Below are 18,136 nucleotides of genomic sequence, written 5' to 3'. Positions count from 1 at the left end.
AAAAATAGCTCAATTTTTCTAACTTAAAAAGTGTTAATTCTTACAATTTCCTCAATTGTTTTTATTTATTTTTAAGATGAACACAAAGATATCTCATTTTTTGAATCAATAATGTGGATATAGATTTGCAGGTTTTCACTCAGACAATGGCATTTGAGAATTAACCGTTGGAAAGCGGAAATACCACTTTAAAAATAGAAAGTCTTTTAAAAGTATGTTTACAAATGTATTTGATATTTATTTAGGAATATCTTTCCTCACCGTATTAGTTTTCTATCTACCCTCGGACTCAGGAGAAAAGGTTTGTGTCAAATTGTGTGTTTAATTTTAAATTCACTTTTTATGAACTTGTTAGAGGCTAAATAAAATTCGAAATAAAAAAAAAAAAAAAAAAAAAATTTCCACTGGCAACCAACCGGCCAAATGGCTGGACCGATTGGGCTGAAATTTTTTGTGGATACTCATGGGTGGTGTTATAGGCAAAAAAATCGACATTGTAATTCAAATTTTTTTTCTCTTTTTTTAAAAATTGTTTTCCACGGGCAACCCCGGGCCCTTCAGCTAGTTCTTAAACAAACACTTGAACAACAGTGAAAAGCATGTTAATATCCAATCTTTAAAACTAAAGAAATTATCCACATCTTCTTTTTCCTTTTCTTACAATCCCTTATGCATTACGAGGAATAGATAATATCTATCTGTTATTTATTCTATTTTTTCTACTTTATAATATTAAATGTTTTAGATTTATTTGAAAATAGAATTTGATTGCGATTAGATATTGAGCAATTGTAAACATGTAAATTAATATTTTGAATTTGAAAAAAACAGGTTTATTTTTACTTTTAAATTGAGTGATTGAAAAATATAATGAACATGATAATGTTGGTCAAAATATATGATTTAAATTATCTAAATCAAATTCATTTTCAAAGCTGTTACCCGTAATTTCATTTTTACTATAATAATAACAGTTTTAATTGTTTATAAACAGATGCTTTGTTTACAAACTGATGCTTTGTTTACAAACTGATGCTTTGTTTACCAACTAATCCTTTGTTTATAAACTGATGCTTTGTTTACAAATTGATGCTTTGTTTACAAACTGATGCTTTGTTTACCAACTAATCCTTTGATTCTAAACTGATGCTTTGTTTACAAACTGATGCTTTGTTTACAAACTGATGCTTTGTTTACCAACTAATCCTTTGTTTATAAACTGATGCTTTGTTTACAAACTGATGCTTTGCTTACAAACTGATGCTTTGTTTACCAACTAATCCTTTGTTTACAAACTGATGTTTTGTTTAAAAACTGATGCTTTGTTTACAAACGGATACTTTTGTTTACAAACTGATGCTTTGTTTACGAACTGATGCTTTGTTTACCAACTAATCCTTTGTTTACAAACTGATGCTTTGTTTACAAACTGATGCTTTGTTTACAAAAGGATGCTTTGTTTACAAACTGATGCTTTGTTTACAAACTGATGCTTTGTTTACAAACTGATGCTTTGTTAACAAACAATGCATTTGTTTACAAACTGATGCTTTGTTTACAAGCTAATGCTCTTTTTTACAAACTGATGCTTTGTTTACAAACAGATGCTTGGTTTACAAACTGATGCGTTGTTTACAAATAGATGCTTTGTTTACAAACTGATGTTTTGTTTACAAACTGATGCTTTGTTTACAAACTGATGCTTTGTTAACAAAAAGATGCTTTGTTTAAAAATGATCCTTTGTTTACAAACAGATGCTTTGTTTACAAACTGATGCATTGTTTACAAACAGATGCTTGGTTTACAAACTGATGCGTTGTTTACAAACAGATGCTTTGTTTACAAACTGATGCTTTGTTTACAAACTGATGCTTTGTTTACAAACTGATGCGTTGTTTACAAACTGATTCTTTGTTTAAAAACTGATCCTTTATTTACAAACTGATGCTTTGTTTAAAAACTGATGTTTTATTTACAAACTGATGCTTTGTTTACAAACAGATGCTTTGTTTACAAACTAATGCTTTGTTTATAAACCGATGATTTGTTTACAAACTGATGCTTTGCTTACAAACTGATGCTTTGTTTAAAAACTGATCCTTTATTTACAAACAGATGCTTTGTTTATAAACTGATGCTTTGTTTATAAACCGATGATTTGTTTACAAACTGATGCTTTGTTTAAAAAATGATCCTTTGTTTACAAACAGATGCTTTGTTTACAAACTGATGCTTTGTTTACAAACAGATGCTTGGTTTACAAACTGATGCGTTGTTTACAAACAGATGCTTTGTTTAATAACTGATGCTTTGTTTACAAACTGATGCTTTGTTTAAAAACTGATGTTTTGTTTACAAACTGATGCTTTGTTTACAAACAGATGCTTTGTTTACAAACTGATGCTTTGTTTATAAACCGATGATTTGTTTACAAACTAATCCTTTGTTTATAAACCGATGCTTTGTTTACAAACTAATCCTTTGTTATAACCGATGATTTGTTTACAAACTAATGCTTTGTTTACAAACTGATGTTTTGTTCACAACTAATGCTTTGTTTACAAACTGGTGTTTTGTTCACAAAATAATGCTTTGTTTACAAACTGATGCTTTGTTTACAAACTGATGCTTTGTTTACAAACAGATGCTTGGTTTACCAACTAATCCTTTGTTTATAGACCGATAATTTGTTCACAAACTTATCCTTTGTTTAAAAACTGCATATTTGTTTACAAAATAATGTTTTGTTTACATACTAATGTTTTGTTTATAAACTGATCTTTTTTTTACAAACTGATTCCTTTTTTACAAACAGATGTTTTGTTTACAAACGGATGCTTTGTTTACAAAGTTCATCTTTGTTTACTAACCGATGATTTGTTTAGAAACTGATCCTGTCTTTACAAAATGATTCTTTGTTTATAAACTGATTCTTTGTTTACAAACTGATTGATTGTTTTCAAACTGTTATTTGTTTAAAAAACTAGTCTAAAATTTTCCTTTAACCCTCTGATAGACCCAGGGTCGGGACGGGCAACTTTTTTTAATTAAAGGGTTTGAACTTCTCCGTAACAATGCCCAAAAATCAAAGCGAAAAAATCTTGTTCAACCAGAAAGAGAAATTGGAAATCGTTTTTAAACCTTTTTAAAACAAAAAATTTAGTTTAATAAACAAAAAACGATTTTTTCTTTTTTCTCTAAAACCAAAATAGTTTTTAAAAATGATTGCCCATCCCTTGATAGACTCCCTGCATATTGAACATATAAAACATGTCCAACCACAACTAACCATACCATCTACGACTAACCATGGTTAACCCTGTAATGCAAAGAGAATAGAATACATATTAGAGTGGAATTTAGACAATCTCTCGGTATGAATCTTGTCAGTCCCTTTCAGCCTGAAAGGGAGTTCAAAGTGTACAAATCATGTAAATGTTCACAAATTATATGCAGTAGAGTACATTAATACAGTATGTTCCCTAGACTATTCATTTCAATTTCGAATTTTTTAAACTGTTAAATAAACCTTATAAAATGAATTATGTGAATAAAAACATCATTTGATTTATAGTTATAATGGAAAATCATCGTTTGCGCAAAGTCAAAGGCATGAGAGTCTATGTGAAATGATCATTGGTCAATTATGAAACCACCCTATTTCATAATTTGGTTTTCTTTTTATGTTAATTTTAGATTTTCTATAAAATGATGTTCCTTGGCCGAAAAGGTTATATTGCACAAATATGTGAAGTACACCTGCAGTATGGTAACATTACAACAAAATGGCAGTTTTAAACTTTTTTCTAATAAATTCCACTCTAATATATATTCTATTCTCTATGCCTGTATGTATGTGATTAACCCAAAGGTAACCCTGTGTATATCTATCCTGTTATCCTTGACAGTGTTCTTCCTTCTACTAGCTGAGATAATCCCACCAACTTCACTAGCAGTTCCTCTTCTAGGTACAGACCTCAGAATATGTATAATATAGAATGTTATTCTATATTGTATACACGTTCTGAGGTAGACAACCACAATTTGGAAAAACCCTAATATTTGCCTCGTAATATCAAACTTAACAAAAGCATTCTGTAATTTTGAACATTTCGTTCAAAATTACAAACAATTCCTTCAAAATTACAAACAAGTCGTTCAAAATTACAAACAATTCATTCAAAATTTTAAAAAACTCGTTCAAAATTACAAACAATTCATTCAGAATTACAAAATATTTCTTCAAAATTACAAACAATTGTTTCAAAAATAAAAAAAAACAATTCGCTCAAAATTACAAATAATTCCTTCAAAACTGCAAACATTCTGTTAGAAATCACGAACATACTGTTCGAAATTACGAATCATTGGTTCAAAATTACAATTATTCTGTTAGAAATTACAAATACTTTGTTGTAAATTTGTATAATTTTGTTCTAACTAAAGAACAAAATATTCGGGATATCAACATTTGAAAGATATTGTTTAAATTTCAAATGAAATAGTTTCAATTTCGAAATGCGATTCGGTAGTCGAGATATTATGAGAAATATTAGGTTTTTTTTCTTCTAAGAGTCTACACAACAGCTAGCATGCAATTGCATATTTGGCTTAAAGGAGTGTGATAATGAAATATTGAATTTTCTATATATTTCTATATATATGTTTGAGATGATTAAAAAATTCTAAATAGCTTAAACCGTCAGCATTTTCCGGGCGAATTGAAAGGAATACTCTGTTAATTTTCGTCATGTTCTTTATGCTGAAATTTGTTTAATGAAAACGAGATTATTCTGCTTTCTGTTTCACTGCATGATCATGTCAAGAAGGATTGCTGTGATAGATCAAGTAATTAGTTATTTGTTGCCTATAGCCGGCTAAACGGCTGGACCGATTGGGCTGAAATTTATCGTGGACACTCAGTGGTGGCCGAGGAGTGTTATAGTCTATAAAAAATTCGAATTTTTTAAAACATTTTTTTCACGGGCAACGTTGGGGCCTTTAGCTAGTTATTAATATTTTTTGTTTCCTCTATAAGCTGAACCCTAATATTTAATAATGAACGTGAACGTATAGAAAGCACAATTATTTAGTTCGAAATAACGAAAACAATAATAACAAAAACATAAAATAATTTGGGATAAATTTTTATTAGTGTTAATTTGCTTTCGGCTGTTCCATATTCCTGTGTAGAGATGGGCACGTTCGAATTTTTCATTTCGTTCTTTTTTTTCATTCAAAAAAATATTGTTTATTTTCCATCTATTTCGTTCGTTTTCTCACCGAACGATCGTTCAGTAAAGGCGTTCGTTCAATAAATAACTCATTCAGTAACAAAAAGATTCGTTCGTACAGTAAACACTGATCTTTTTTCACGATTTCAAATCGTTATTTTTTTCGTTCACTTTAAAAAAAACCTATAAGTTTTTATTTCTCTGAACAATCCATTTCATTTGTCATCGTTCGTCTTTTTTTTCTGAACGACACCCTTTATCCGTGAAAAAATTTGTTCGTTGAAAACGATGCCCATCTCTAAATTTTACCAGAGATGGGCATTGTTACCATTGTTACCAGAAAATGTTACCAGGTTTAATGTAGATATACAGTATAACAGTATGTACGCTGCATGTTAGTATTCACCGTACAGTGTTGTCCACAAAGGATTACACTGTAAAGACGACATAAAACTCAAAAATATGACCATTTGAAGCTTGCTTTTTGGGTTCTGCTTAAGTATTTTGATGGTTTACGAAATGTTAAAGCACAGTAATAATACAGTGTTGGCCGACAAGGAACCCTGAATGCAATTAAACGGACTTAATGAATTCCGTACAATCGTTCTAAAGTCTCAACCTTTGAGTTAATCCGGTACTTCAAAAACTTGCATTTGGTATCATAGATTGTAAAACTTGCAATTGAGAAAAATTGGTGTAATGTTTTTTTAATGGTTAATTAATGGTAATCTTTAAAAATCAAAGTTTTCTCTCTGAAAAATGGAAGAAAAATAAATGAAGTCTATTATCCGTGGCAACGTTAAATTAATTTTTATGTTAAACTGAACTTTAGGAGCTTTTGCTTTTATTCAAATAAGTTGATTGCATGCCTAAATCAATAATTTTCAGTGTTAATAGAAAGTTTTTATTTTCAGAGTCTCCTTTAACCCTATTCCTGCTGGGGGGGGGGTTTTTTTTTTACAAAAATCTCCATTTTTTAGTTATGAAAATACCAATTCAGAAGTTGTTAATGGATAATGTGAAACAAGTTCTGAAATAAAATTTCAAAAACCTTGTCTGTAAAATATTCATGGGATTCTTCAAAATTTAGTCAAAGCTCACTGTTAGAAAGAAAATTTAGGAATTTTAAAAGGAATTGAGAGTGTGCCACAAACTCTGACTTTCTAATCCCAATATCTTGTCAACCCGATATCATAGACCTTTAATATTCCAAACTATAAATTCTGCTAAATCATATATTTTAGGTTTGAAATCTCAAAGGTTTATAGAGATATAGAGATTAGAAAATTTAATTTTGCGGTAAAAATTCAATTCCTTTCTGAAATATTTTCTGCATTCTGTTCAAAATAGTCAACCAATTTTCCAAAATTTGATCTCAATTTGAGCTCAATATTAGGGTTTTTTAGCTGTGAGTAAATTTTAATTTTCAACTTTTTTCTATTCCTTGAATAATTCTTCATTGATTGATTTGGACACAAATTCATGCCTTTAATTCCCAACAATCAATAAACATTTGATAGATATTTATTTTTTAGGAAAATATCTGGTTTTTACCATGATGTTGGTAACATTATCAATCTGTGTTACTGTCACCATTCTCAACATTCACTTCAGGTTACCAAACATTATTCAAATATTCACGTCAGGTTACCCACATTATTCAAATATTCACTTCAGGTTACCCAATATTATTCAAATATACTTCAGGTTACCCAACATTATTCTCATATTCACTTCAGGTTACCCAATATTATTCAAATATTCACTTCAGGTTACCCAACATTATTCTTATATTTACTTCAGGGTACCCGACATTATTCAAATATTCATCTCAGGTTACCCAACATTATTCAAAAATTCACGTCAGGTTAGCCAATATTATTCAAATATTCACTGCAGGTTACCCAACATTATTCAAAAATTCACTTCAGGTTACCCAACATTATTCAAATATTCATTTCAGGTTACCCCACGTTATTCAAATATTCACTTCAGGTTACCCAATATTATTCAAATATTCACTTCAGGTTACCCAACATTATTCAAATATTCATTTCAGGTTACCCACATTATTCTTTTATTCACTTCAGGTTACCCAACATTATTCATATATTCACTTCAGGTTACCCAATATTATTCACACTCTAATTATTAATCAGAGTGTGAATAATATTGGGTAACCTGAAGTGAATAAGTAATTATTTCTTTTTCTGAGGAGCAATAAGGAAGTTTTTTAAACAAAAAGTGTCGATTTTTTAAATTTTGAATCTGTGTCTGTGTGCTTCATTATTTCTTTGGAGAAACAGTTGGGGGCACTATAATATTTTTACATATAAAACAATCATATCTTTAGAATGTTTGATCCTGTTGATTTGGGATTTTTGACCCCAAAAGTTAAAGAGGATGGAGGGGCATATCTTTACATGTGAAGCGCTATTTTTAATTCAAAGCTTGATTTTATTATTGTTATTTTAGGACCCCAGCTACCCATAATATGCCAGGGTGGATGAAGCAAATCTTCTTGAAGTTTCTACCAAGGATTCTCATGATGAGGAACAGTCTTCACACATTTTTTTCAAATAGAAAAATTTTAAGTGTAACGAAAAAATGCATCCTCAGAAAATTGGTGAAAACTATTTAGAAAATATAAAATATTTTTGTATGGCTCTCACATTAAAGTACAAACTATTTTGAATGTTTTTATATATCTAGCATCAGCCTCCTAAGAATAAATGCCTTAAATGTATCTGCATATTTATTGGCAAATCTCTTTTAAAAAAATTTCATCTATTTCTACTTTTGCTCATGGCAAATTAGAACTATTTAAAAGGACATTTCTTGGTCCTTATAAAGATTTATCAATATTTAAATATTCAAAAAGTTTTAATCGTTTTTTTGTCCTTTAGGGCCATTTCCGGGGTCCCAATGGTTGACATTTAATATTTTACGTTTAGTTGGAACTTGTCTTATGTAAATTATGTAAATTACTGTTTTTAACAACTTTTCTGTTTATTCTTACCCTTAATTGATCTCGACCTAAATATGTGTTTTTGTTGAATCTAGACGCCCAGTTTATAATCCGCAATATTCAGCTGACTATCCAGACTTCTCACCTAAAAAGCGGAAACCGTCCCCACCCGATCAAAATTCCAAGGTATTAATATTTGATTATAAAATAAAGAAACTAGCGTCGTCATTCTTAGTAACCCTTCATGTTAAGAATCACATACCAGATCCAAAACGATAACCTTGCTGTGAAAGAGATTATGAAGAAGATAAAAAAATAAAAACTAGGACATGTCGACATCCTATTTATCCGAAAGAAGTGGGTTACCAACTTACCGTACAGTTGTAAATCGGGGAAAAATTTCGTTCGGGAAGAAATTTTTGTAATTAAGGACTATTCGAAATTAAATCGACGTTTTCTCTAAACAAACATCAATTATCATTGACTATACCACTCTGAAAAAGACAGAAAGTGACTGTTAATTACGTGCGAAATTACTGGTTAGACGTTGTAACCTCGTAACAACTCTAGTTTTGATGGTGTACCTCTGAAAACGCTACACTCATAAAACGCTACCAGATTAAATGCTACTGGATAAAATGCTAGTAAAGATAAACACTACTTTTTTCATTTTCATATTTGCATTTTTATATTGATATTTTCTTTACACTTTTTTTCTTGATTTTGACATCTGTGCACTGCAACCAAAGCATTGTCGGACACAATATTCAACTCATCTTCTAAAACACTCACTAATGTACTAATGTACTAATGTACTAATGTACTAATGTACTAATGTGTATGGGTTTGGATGTTTGAACACTTTTACTGCCCATTGCATAATTGTAACCTTTTGCTTGAATATTTGTTAACTTTGACGTCACATATTAGCAAGGTACTAATGCAATGAAAGTCAATTGCGGTCGCGTATAGTCTGCGTACATATTGAAACCAGTTCTTTCTGGGCAGAATTTGTAAACAAGAATAGATGCATCAGTGTTCGTTTAGTATCCGAGAAGGTTAAAAGCATTTAATTTTGATAATTTTGAAAATTCACATAATTATGACCAGAATATTTCATACGTTATTTTTGTGAAAATGGATTCCATGTCAGGCTGTAACCTCCGTCTTGTGTTTACTTTTCCGCCCAAAGACAGTACACTGCAGTACAAAAAATGCGTACACTTCTGAAATAACTTTCCTTTCATTAGTACCTTGCATATTACTATCTGCAAGTGACATATTATAAATTTCAAACATGTTTGTTTTTCTCGATAGCTTGACGCGATATGCCAAAATACATTTATGTTTTACAGTCTGTTCAAGTTGGAAACCATTTTGGATATAGGGGACTCAAGCATGAAGCGGACAAAAAATCATTAGAAACACAGGTAAATTTTGTGCATCAAAACTACAAGCTGCGGCGACTCTATTATAGTGCAGTGAAGATCTTTAAAAGAAAAAGTGATTCACATTTCAACGACATTGCTATCCAAAAGGATTAGAATTCAATGGAAACCTAAAACTAACAAAACTATTTGGGATCATATTTTATTTTGAGCTAGACAATATTGAACCAAGTAGACGTGCAGTTCAACCACTTCTTTTTAGCTTGAATAAGACAAGTGGTTAAACAACGTCTGCGTGGTTCTGTTACTTCGTTTTTTTAGGAATTGAGTCTTTGCCACAAACCCGGATTTTCTAATCCTTAAATCTTTATAATTCTGCAAAATCAAGATTGAAATATCAAAGGTTTACAGGTTGCAAGCAATGATATAGGGATTAGCAAATTTGAGTTTGTAGCAATGCTTAATTCCTTTCTGCTTTCTTATAACATTAAAGTTTTGTCCCAAAAACGCTAGGATTTGATAAGAAAAGTTAAAAACAAAATTTATGCTAGGAGTCGATTGCGTTCATATCTGGTTGTGGTTTCGAGTATAAAGAAGGAAAAAAACTGGCGGATATTAAGGTAGTAAATACTGAGGTCACATTATCCAAGAAGATATTTTTAAGCAGAATTATTGAAAAGACGACATTTCGTTTCTGCAATACTAGAACTTAAATTAGTTGATAATATTTATTGCCATTATTTATGTCGAAAAATCATAAAACTGAGAAAGAAGAAATATAAAAGATAATTGGTACGGAAATTTTAAATTTACTTTATGGAAAGTATTCCTGAATCTAAATGTCGTCTTTTCTATTGCAACATTAGATATAACTTTGGGAAGTAAATAGTTTTGTAGTTTAGTTATTGTTTATGCACTGCATTCCTCTAAACTATAAAGGAAATGAATATTTGCCACAAACCCTGGGTTCATAATCCCTTTATCTTTGCAACCCAGTGTCTGAGACCTTAGATATTTTAAACTATTTTTTTCTGTTAAATCAAATAATCTAAGTTTGAAATACCCAAGGTTGCAAAATATACAGGCGCGCAACTAGACATTTGGTTAGGGGGGGGCTAGGGGGAAATATTTCGCGCGAAGCGCGAAAATTTTTTTGGCCCCCCCCTTAACATTTTTAGGGGGGGGGGGCAAGAAAAATGTGTGTTATACTTAAACAATAAAAAACTAACCTTACAAACCTGATATTCAGTAAGTCAACACATCTGATATGAATTAAAAGAAGAAATTTATTCTGGTCAGGGGCGGATACAGGGGGGGAGGCGGGGAAAATTGGCCCCCCCCCCTGAATTTGGAATTTTTTGTTCCTATTTTCAGAATAGCTACTCAATAGCATGCTTAATTGGGAAAGAAACCCTAGTGCAAAACAGGAAAAATATCTGTCTTGATAAACTATAATGTGTGAAATAGGGATTAGAAAATTTGAGTTTGTAAAAAAAAGACTTTCAATTTCTTTGTTAATTGTTTGCTAAACTTAAAATATTTAAATATTTGCATATTTAAATGGAATGCATATAATAGATATAGTCAAATTAAATAGGCCTAGTGTTATGTTTATTTGTTTGACGACGACTTTCTATTTTTATTTTGATTTAAATCAATCTGTTAAGCAGAATGGATACACATAAACATTGAAGTCAAGAGAAGCTGGCAATTTAGAAAAGCTTCTCTTTGATTACTTGTAAACTTGTAATTCGAGAAAAGCTTGATATTCTTCCCTCTATCCCCTTTTAAATGGATTTTCTCTGTTTGTTTGCGTATTTTGCTCGAAGACGACTACTGGTAATATTTTGGATTCAGTTTATACAATAGGTGTCAACAGAGAAATGGACCAATTATACACGACGTCACAATTGTGTCAAATACAACAAGAAAAAAGAAATTTTCTCACATTAGTTGACATGTTTTCCAAGATTAGATAAAAAAACTGTAAAAACAGAAAATAAAGATCACACAATTGCAATTATTTAACTGTACGCTAAGCACTTTATTCTAAAATTGTCACTATTATTAATAATTTTGTCTGACACAAAAACTAAGTTGACACTTATAACGTCAGAATACAGCTGTACTGAGAGTGTACAAATTCTACGTTGCCATCTGTTTGGTTTTGACAATAAATTAACAGTTTTAAATATAAAACATCTGAGGCCGAATTTAAAGAATTTGAGTTTGAGCCGGCTAAAACATGGCTGGTTCCACTGTATTCATTGTATTCAGTGTTTCGAGATTTAAGCAGGCGCTCAAGAAACCGGGTTTTGCGGTTTAGCGACGCGGTTTAAATCTTTTGAATTCGGCCTCAGATTATGAAGTTATGAAGATTAAAAAAGAGTGCTGAGAGTAATTACGGTACAAATTAAGATCTTAAGTCAGAACTCATCCAACCTTTCAAAATCCCCATTTCAAGGTATGTTACCAAGAGCCCAGGCTTGGTAGTGCACAGCAATGCATGTGCAGGAAGTATGAGAGACCCCAATGTAGGAATTACAAGCATGACATTTTCAAATATCATTTGTACCAGGAAGGGTTTGCATTCTTTGGAATCTTGCCAATAGGAAAATTATTTTCTGAGGTCAAAACTTTTGAGTTGTTAATCCATGATCAAATAGTTATCTGGGTATCCAGCGAAGTCCTATAAAACATTTTTTGTTGCATCGAAAGGAGAAATTCCTAATATTATGTTCATAATATTGAACAAACATTTGTATGTTTGAAAGCTTTCGGTCGTTCGTTATTACGATCAAAATGTTTATTTTAATAGTGAATTTAGAACCAAAACTATTTTAATAGTGAATTTAGAACCAAAACTATTGAATTCTAAAAAATGCAAACCTTAATCAGGCCTGTGAACTCATAACAGGTGATAAAGTAAGTAGAATAATTAGATCAATTAGATAGTTTAATAAGTAGAGCATATTTATGACTTGATGGACTTTAAAGTGTCGCAAAACCTTGCCCTTTTGTTTATCCAAAGACTCTCATATATCAGAGAGTCTTTGCGTTTATCCAACTTTTTAACTGCTAAAAAAGCGATTTACTGTTCTTTCTTTGGTGGCCAAATAAGCGATTTACTGTCCCTTCATTGGTGGCCAAATAAGCGATTTACTGTCACTTCATTTGTGACCAAATAAGCTATTTACTGTCCCTTCATTGGTGACCAAATAAGCGATTTACTGTCCCTTCATTGGTGGTCAAAACAGCGATTTACTGTCCCTTCATTGGTGACCAAATAACCGATTTACTGTTCTTTCATTGGTGGCCAAATAACTGATTTACTGTCCTTTCATTGGTGACCAAAAAAGCGATTTACTGTCCCTTCATTGGTGGCCAAATTAGCGATTTTTTTGTTTCGTAATTTAGAGTGTAGCACGAAACCCAACATTTTGTTTTGTTATATTCAAATAAAGAAACCATTTCCAAATTTCGAATTTGTGGTTTGTTTGAGATTCTGTTTGTAGGTTTGACAAAAATATTTGTAATTTTGACGTAAATATTCCAAATTTGGACGTAAATGTTCGTAATTAGGATGTAAATGTTCGTAATTTGAACATAAATGTTCGTAATTTGAACAAAAATGTTCGTAATTTGGACGTAAATGTTCATAATTTGGACGTAAATGTTCGTAATTTGGAAATGTTCATAATTTGGACGTAAATGTTCGTAATTTGGACGTAAATGTTCGTAATTTGGACGTAAATGTTCATAATTTGGACGTAAATGTTCGTAATTTGGCCGTAAATGTTCATAATTTGGACGTAAATGTTTATAATTTGGACGTAAATGTTCGTAATTTGGACGTAAATGTTCATAATTTGGACGTAAATGTTCGTAATTTGGACGTACATGTTCATAATTTGGACGTAAATGTCGTAATTTGGCCGTAAATGTTCATAATTAGGACGTAAATGTTTATAATTTGGACGTAAATGTTTATAATTTGGACGTAAATGTTCATAATTTGGACGTAAATGTTCGTCATTTGGTCATTAATGTTTGAGGTTTCAAAATGCTTTTGGTGTGATGGTTATGAACAAAATTTTCAGTATTCTGCTATATTATAGTATTATATATATATATAATAGTGAAAGTTAGACCGTATTTCAATTCAATATCTTGAATAAAAGTGTGTTTACTGTTTAGTATGAGTCTGGTTTTCATGAAGACAGTTTTGATTCCAACTCAAGCAACTCCTCTATTCATCATTTTAGGTAAACACAGTTTCATTAAATAGATTTTAGGTTCTTGGGTCAAATTAATTATTATTATATTCTAGTCCTGATCTACAGTAATTCAAGGAGTCCAGTTTATTAATATTATATTCTAGTCCTGTCTATAGTAATTCAAGGAGTCCAGTTTATTAATATTATGTTCTAGTTCTAATCAAGTAATTCAAGGAGTCCAGTTTATTAATATTATGTTCTAGTCCTGATCAAGTAATTCAAGGAGTCCAGTTTATTAATATTATAACTAGTCCTGATCTAGTAATTCAAGGACTAAGGAGTCCAGTTCATAAAAATTATACTCTAGTCCAGTCTATTCATTCAAGGAGTCCAGTCATTATTTTATGTTCTAGTCCTGTCTATTTATTTAATGAGCCCGGTTTATTAATATTACATTGTAGTCCTGTCTATTTAGTCAAGGAGTCCAGTTCATAAAAGTTCTATTAATTCATGGATTATTTTATTCTAGTCCTGATGAAGATCTTGCAATTCAAGGAGTCCAGCTCATTAATATAATATTCTAGTCCTGCTATAGATCTTGCAATTCAAGGAGTCCAGTTTATTAATAATATCATATTCTAGTCCTGATCTAGTAATTCAAGGAGTCCAGTTCATTAATATCATATTCTAGTCCTGATGTAGATCTTGCAATTCAAGGAGTCCAGTTTATAGCTCATCATATCAGAAAGACAGATAAAGATAGAGAGGTATATTTTTACATCATTGTAGTGCAAAGCAGAGACAATCCCATTGCTATCTCATTGTAGATCCCCATATTTACACGAAGCTTTTCAACGAAGACCTCCAGATTTTCATTTGGAGACCCCCAGATTTTCATTGGAGGCCCAAGATTTTTATTTAAAGACCCACAGATTTTCATTGGAGACCCCAGATTTTCATTAGAAATCCCCAGATTTTCATTGAAAGATTTGCAGAATTTTATTTGGAGACCCCCCACATTTATATTAGACACCCCAGATATTCATCGGAGACCCCAGATTTTCATTGGAGGTCTCACATTTTCACTGGAGACCCTAAGCTTTGCATTGGAGATACCTAGATTTTCATTTGAAGACCTATTCTGTTTAGGGATCTCTGATAGAAATATTTTGGTGAACCCCAGATTTTCATTGGAGACCCCAAACTTGTCATCAAAATCCCCCATATTTACATCATTGACCCCTACATTTCTCTCGGACCTTTTATCTTTAACCTTCAATGAAAATAATGTTTAGTATTGTGAGTGTTCTCTAGTCCTAGAAACAATATTTATGCTCTTCCAGTAAACAATTAAGATCAATTATATTCCAATTTGTATTTAAATGCTGAGTTAACCTTTTAAAACAGACCGTTGAGAACCGGATATTACCATCTTTGCATGAAGGGTCACTTTTAAATTACGCTTACAGTCCCTTTAAAGAATGAAATCATCACATTTTTTACAAAAACAAAGATGGTTAAATAATTGTAATTGTTCAGGCTCATACCCCAATTAAAAGTTTTATATTTTGTCTAAAGAAATTGTTCACATTTAAATGTTTAGCTTCTATCATACGCTTACGGTCCCTTTGAATATCGGTATACTGATAAAATATCAACAATTAAACCCACTTAAATTTTACCCCTGAAGCATTTTCTAATTGAAGGTGATAGAAGATTGGAAGTATATCGCTATGGTTCTGGATCGACTATTTCTCTGGCTGTTCACCCTAACTTGCATATTAGGTGAATTACACAAAATTTGTCTGTGATTATGTTTGTCAGAATCTGGGATAATGGTACTAGACTGGAGAGGGAGCCTCCGCCATGCAGACACGAGCCTCCCAGATATCCTAGGCAGACCGAGCCTCCGCCATGCAGTAAGAGCCTCCGCTATACAACACAGCTTCCTTACAACTCTTGGTTTTTTATGCAATATAGATTTTTTTCCATTTTTTTAACATAGGGGCACAAGAATTTTAGTTAAGATTATTGTTTGTTGACTCCTAAAGTGATTTGTAAGATTTATATTTTACAATGCATTTCTTACGCAGTCAGGAGGCTATTTGGAAATTCATTTCTGAATTGAAATTAGTTTATTTTGTTTTAATCTTTGATTTAAGTAATAACTGTTTTTGAAAATTTTTTTAGATTAAAATTTTTTGTCAAAGCAAAATTTTTTATTATCTTATTCTGATTTTCTCTGAATGTTTTGCTTTTTGCGTAAGAAAAGTTTCAAGTTTTATAAACCACTTTACAAGTCATAATTAGTCACTTTTTATATTAATTGATTAATACTTCTGATCTTTGAGAAACTGTTTATGCCATTATTTTGAAAAAAGTACAAAAATTCTTTACTATTAAAACCAAGAGTTTTAATGAAACTATTCTGTACAGTGGGAGGCTATAGTGTCCCCAAAGCGGAGGCTTATGGAAATCCCTACCTCGACTGACAAGCAACTTTTGTTTTTTCAACCCTTCTTTATAGTTGTACACCTCCTCCCTCCTTATTTGTAAACATCGCTCCTTAGTTGTATACCTCCCTCCTTAGTTGTATACCTCTCTCCTATAGTTGTATACCTCCCTCTTTAGTTGTATACCTCCCTCCTTAGTTGTATACCTCCCTCCTTAGTTGTATACCTTCCTCCTTAGTTGTATACCTCCCTCCTTAGTTGTATACCTCCCTCCTTAGTTGTATAACTCACTCCTTAGTTGTATACCTCCCCCTCTTTATTTGTATACCTCCCTCCTTAGTTGTATACCTCCCTCCTATAGTTGTATACCTCCCTCTTTAGTTGTTTGTATACCTCCCTCCTTAGTTGTATACCTCCCTCCTTAGTTGTATACCTCCCTCCTTAGTTGTATACCTCCCTCCTTAGTTGTATAACTCACTCCTTAGTTGTATACCTCCCCCTCATCAGTTGTATACCTCCCTCCTTAGTTGAATACCTCCCTCTCGAGAAATTGTAATGAATACCTCTGCACTCTCATTGTATTTATTCCTCCATTATAGATTATTATAGATTATTTATATATTTATATATTTCAGGTTCCAGTGGAATAATATTAACTGCTCCCTCTCTATACGATATAAGAGAACCAATAGATGCTAAGCACACAACTATCGGCTTTTAATTCAGAATACAGAGATACCCATAAAACTGTGGAATAGGAAGACGATTATAATAATATAGTCATTTTTTTAAGCCTAATAAAAATAAAACCCAACAGTGTACAATTAATAAGCTACTAGAATAACAATTAATTTTAAATGAAAAAAAACTTAAAGTTGACAAAATGTTGTCTTACTTTTCCACGGCTTTATGGATCTTACTTTAATCATTTGAATATTATCAAAGCAAATGTTCTTCCAGAATATTTAAAACAAAAATAATATTTTAAATGAAAATTTGGGCCCACCCGTTTAATATTATTTTACATTGAAACAATGAAATGTTCCAACTTCCACCAGGAATAAAAAAATTATCAGGAGTTACATCTGAATAGTCAATCTTTGTAAGAAACCCTGTGCTTAAAATTACGTGCTATAAAAATATTTTATTCTCTATTTTTATCGATAAATAGGATGTGACAAATACGTAAACGTTTACTTCTGAAAATAAATCAATTGTTTCCGATAAAAAAATAAATATTCCAAGATTGAATATTCTATCTAGGTCCGGGGTGTATATTGTCTAGATAAAAAATTCCCCGCTCCCCTCTTTTCGAAAATCGCCCAAAAGTAGTTTTGTTTCTTACGGTTTTTTTCGTTTTAATGGGGAAAATAAATGTTTTTTAGAGAGAACAAAAAAAATATTTGGGTAAAAAGTATACAAAAGGATGAAATTTGTTTTTTAAAATTCTTTTTTCTTAAAAATAGACACCCCTTTACTAGGTTGAAAAGGAATGAAAGGGTGAATGGGTGAATAATTGAATATTAATGAAAGGATGAATGGGTGAATGAATTAATGAATTAATGAATTCTGCATTCCTAAGAGATTCCTCTCTGGTCCTGAGTTCTATTTAGGATGTTTATTGTTTAATTGAGTGGAATGCAAGTATATACAAGTATACAAGTATACAAAGATGGGAGGAAGGCCAACCACATTAATATCTTATCCGAGCCACATTCTCCTCATTTTCTCGTCCGAGCCAACTCAAAATCTTCGTGCTTCCAATAATATTTTTTTAATGGCCAACCCTTGCAGATAAAAATATTTTTTTTTTTATTTTGGTGACGAGGATTTAGAGGTGGCCCGGATGAAAAAATGAGGAGAATTTGGCTCGGA

General features: G+C 31.4%; 1 protein-coding gene across 4 annotated transcripts; it reads left to right on the top strand.

The window, feature by feature from the left end:
- The first annotated feature begins 199 nt into the window (after positions 1-199).
- LOC111715034 (acetylcholine receptor subunit alpha-like) lies at positions 200-17,500 on the top strand. 4 transcript variants are annotated; one of them, XM_023490269.1, is made up of 14 exons: positions 200-301; positions 3,873-3,969; positions 6,771-6,849; positions 7,711-7,788; positions 8,299-8,389; positions 9,559-9,633; positions 10,143-10,211; positions 12,056-12,169; positions 12,490-12,516; positions 13,789-13,856; positions 14,500-14,575; positions 15,515-15,593; positions 16,897-16,996; positions 17,187-17,500. In XM_023490269.1, exons 1-13 carry the CDS (start codon positions 215-217, stop codon positions 16,980-16,982), a joined length of 1,026 nt encoding a protein of 341 aa, XP_023346037.1. In that variant the 5' UTR covers positions 200-214; the 3' UTR covers positions 16,983-16,996; positions 17,187-17,500. The 4 variants fall into 4 exon arrangements, with proteins under 4 accessions (XP_023346037.1, XP_023346036.1, XP_023346039.1 ...); XM_023490268.1 differs by lacking the exon at positions 17,187-17,500 and having other exon boundaries at positions 16,897-17,019; XM_023490272.1 differs by lacking the exons at positions 3,873-3,969; positions 17,187-17,500 and having other exon boundaries at positions 249-301; positions 16,897-17,019.
- The last annotated feature ends 636 nt before the right edge of the window (positions 17,501-18,136 follow it).

The sequence above is a fragment of the Eurytemora carolleeae genome, unplaced genomic scaffold (assembly GCF_000591075.1).
Source record: "Eurytemora carolleeae unplaced genomic scaffold, Eaff_2.0 scaffold1695, whole genome shotgun sequence".
Classification (NCBI taxonomy): Eukaryota; Metazoa; Arthropoda; class Copepoda; order Calanoida; family Temoridae; genus Eurytemora; species Eurytemora carolleeae.
The sequence above is the reverse complement of the archived record's forward strand: the minus strand, read 5'-3'. Positions and strand labels throughout refer to the sequence as shown.

What these genes read in the sequence shown, in the direction of transcription:
- LOC111715034 (XM_023490269.1), top strand. Translation starts at nt 215, where the DNA reads ATGTTTACAAATGTATTTGATATTTATTTAGGAATATCTTTCCTCACC. An exon ending in ATTCTCAACATTCACTTCAG is followed by an intron (nt 6,850 to 7,710) that starts GTTACCAAACAT and finishes TTGTTATTTTAG; the next exon opens with GACCCCAGCTACCCATAATA. An exon ending in TCAAATATCATTTGTACCAG is followed by an intron (nt 12,170 to 12,489) that starts GAAGGGTTTGCA and finishes AACCTTAATCAG; the next exon opens with GCCTGTGAACTCATAACAGG.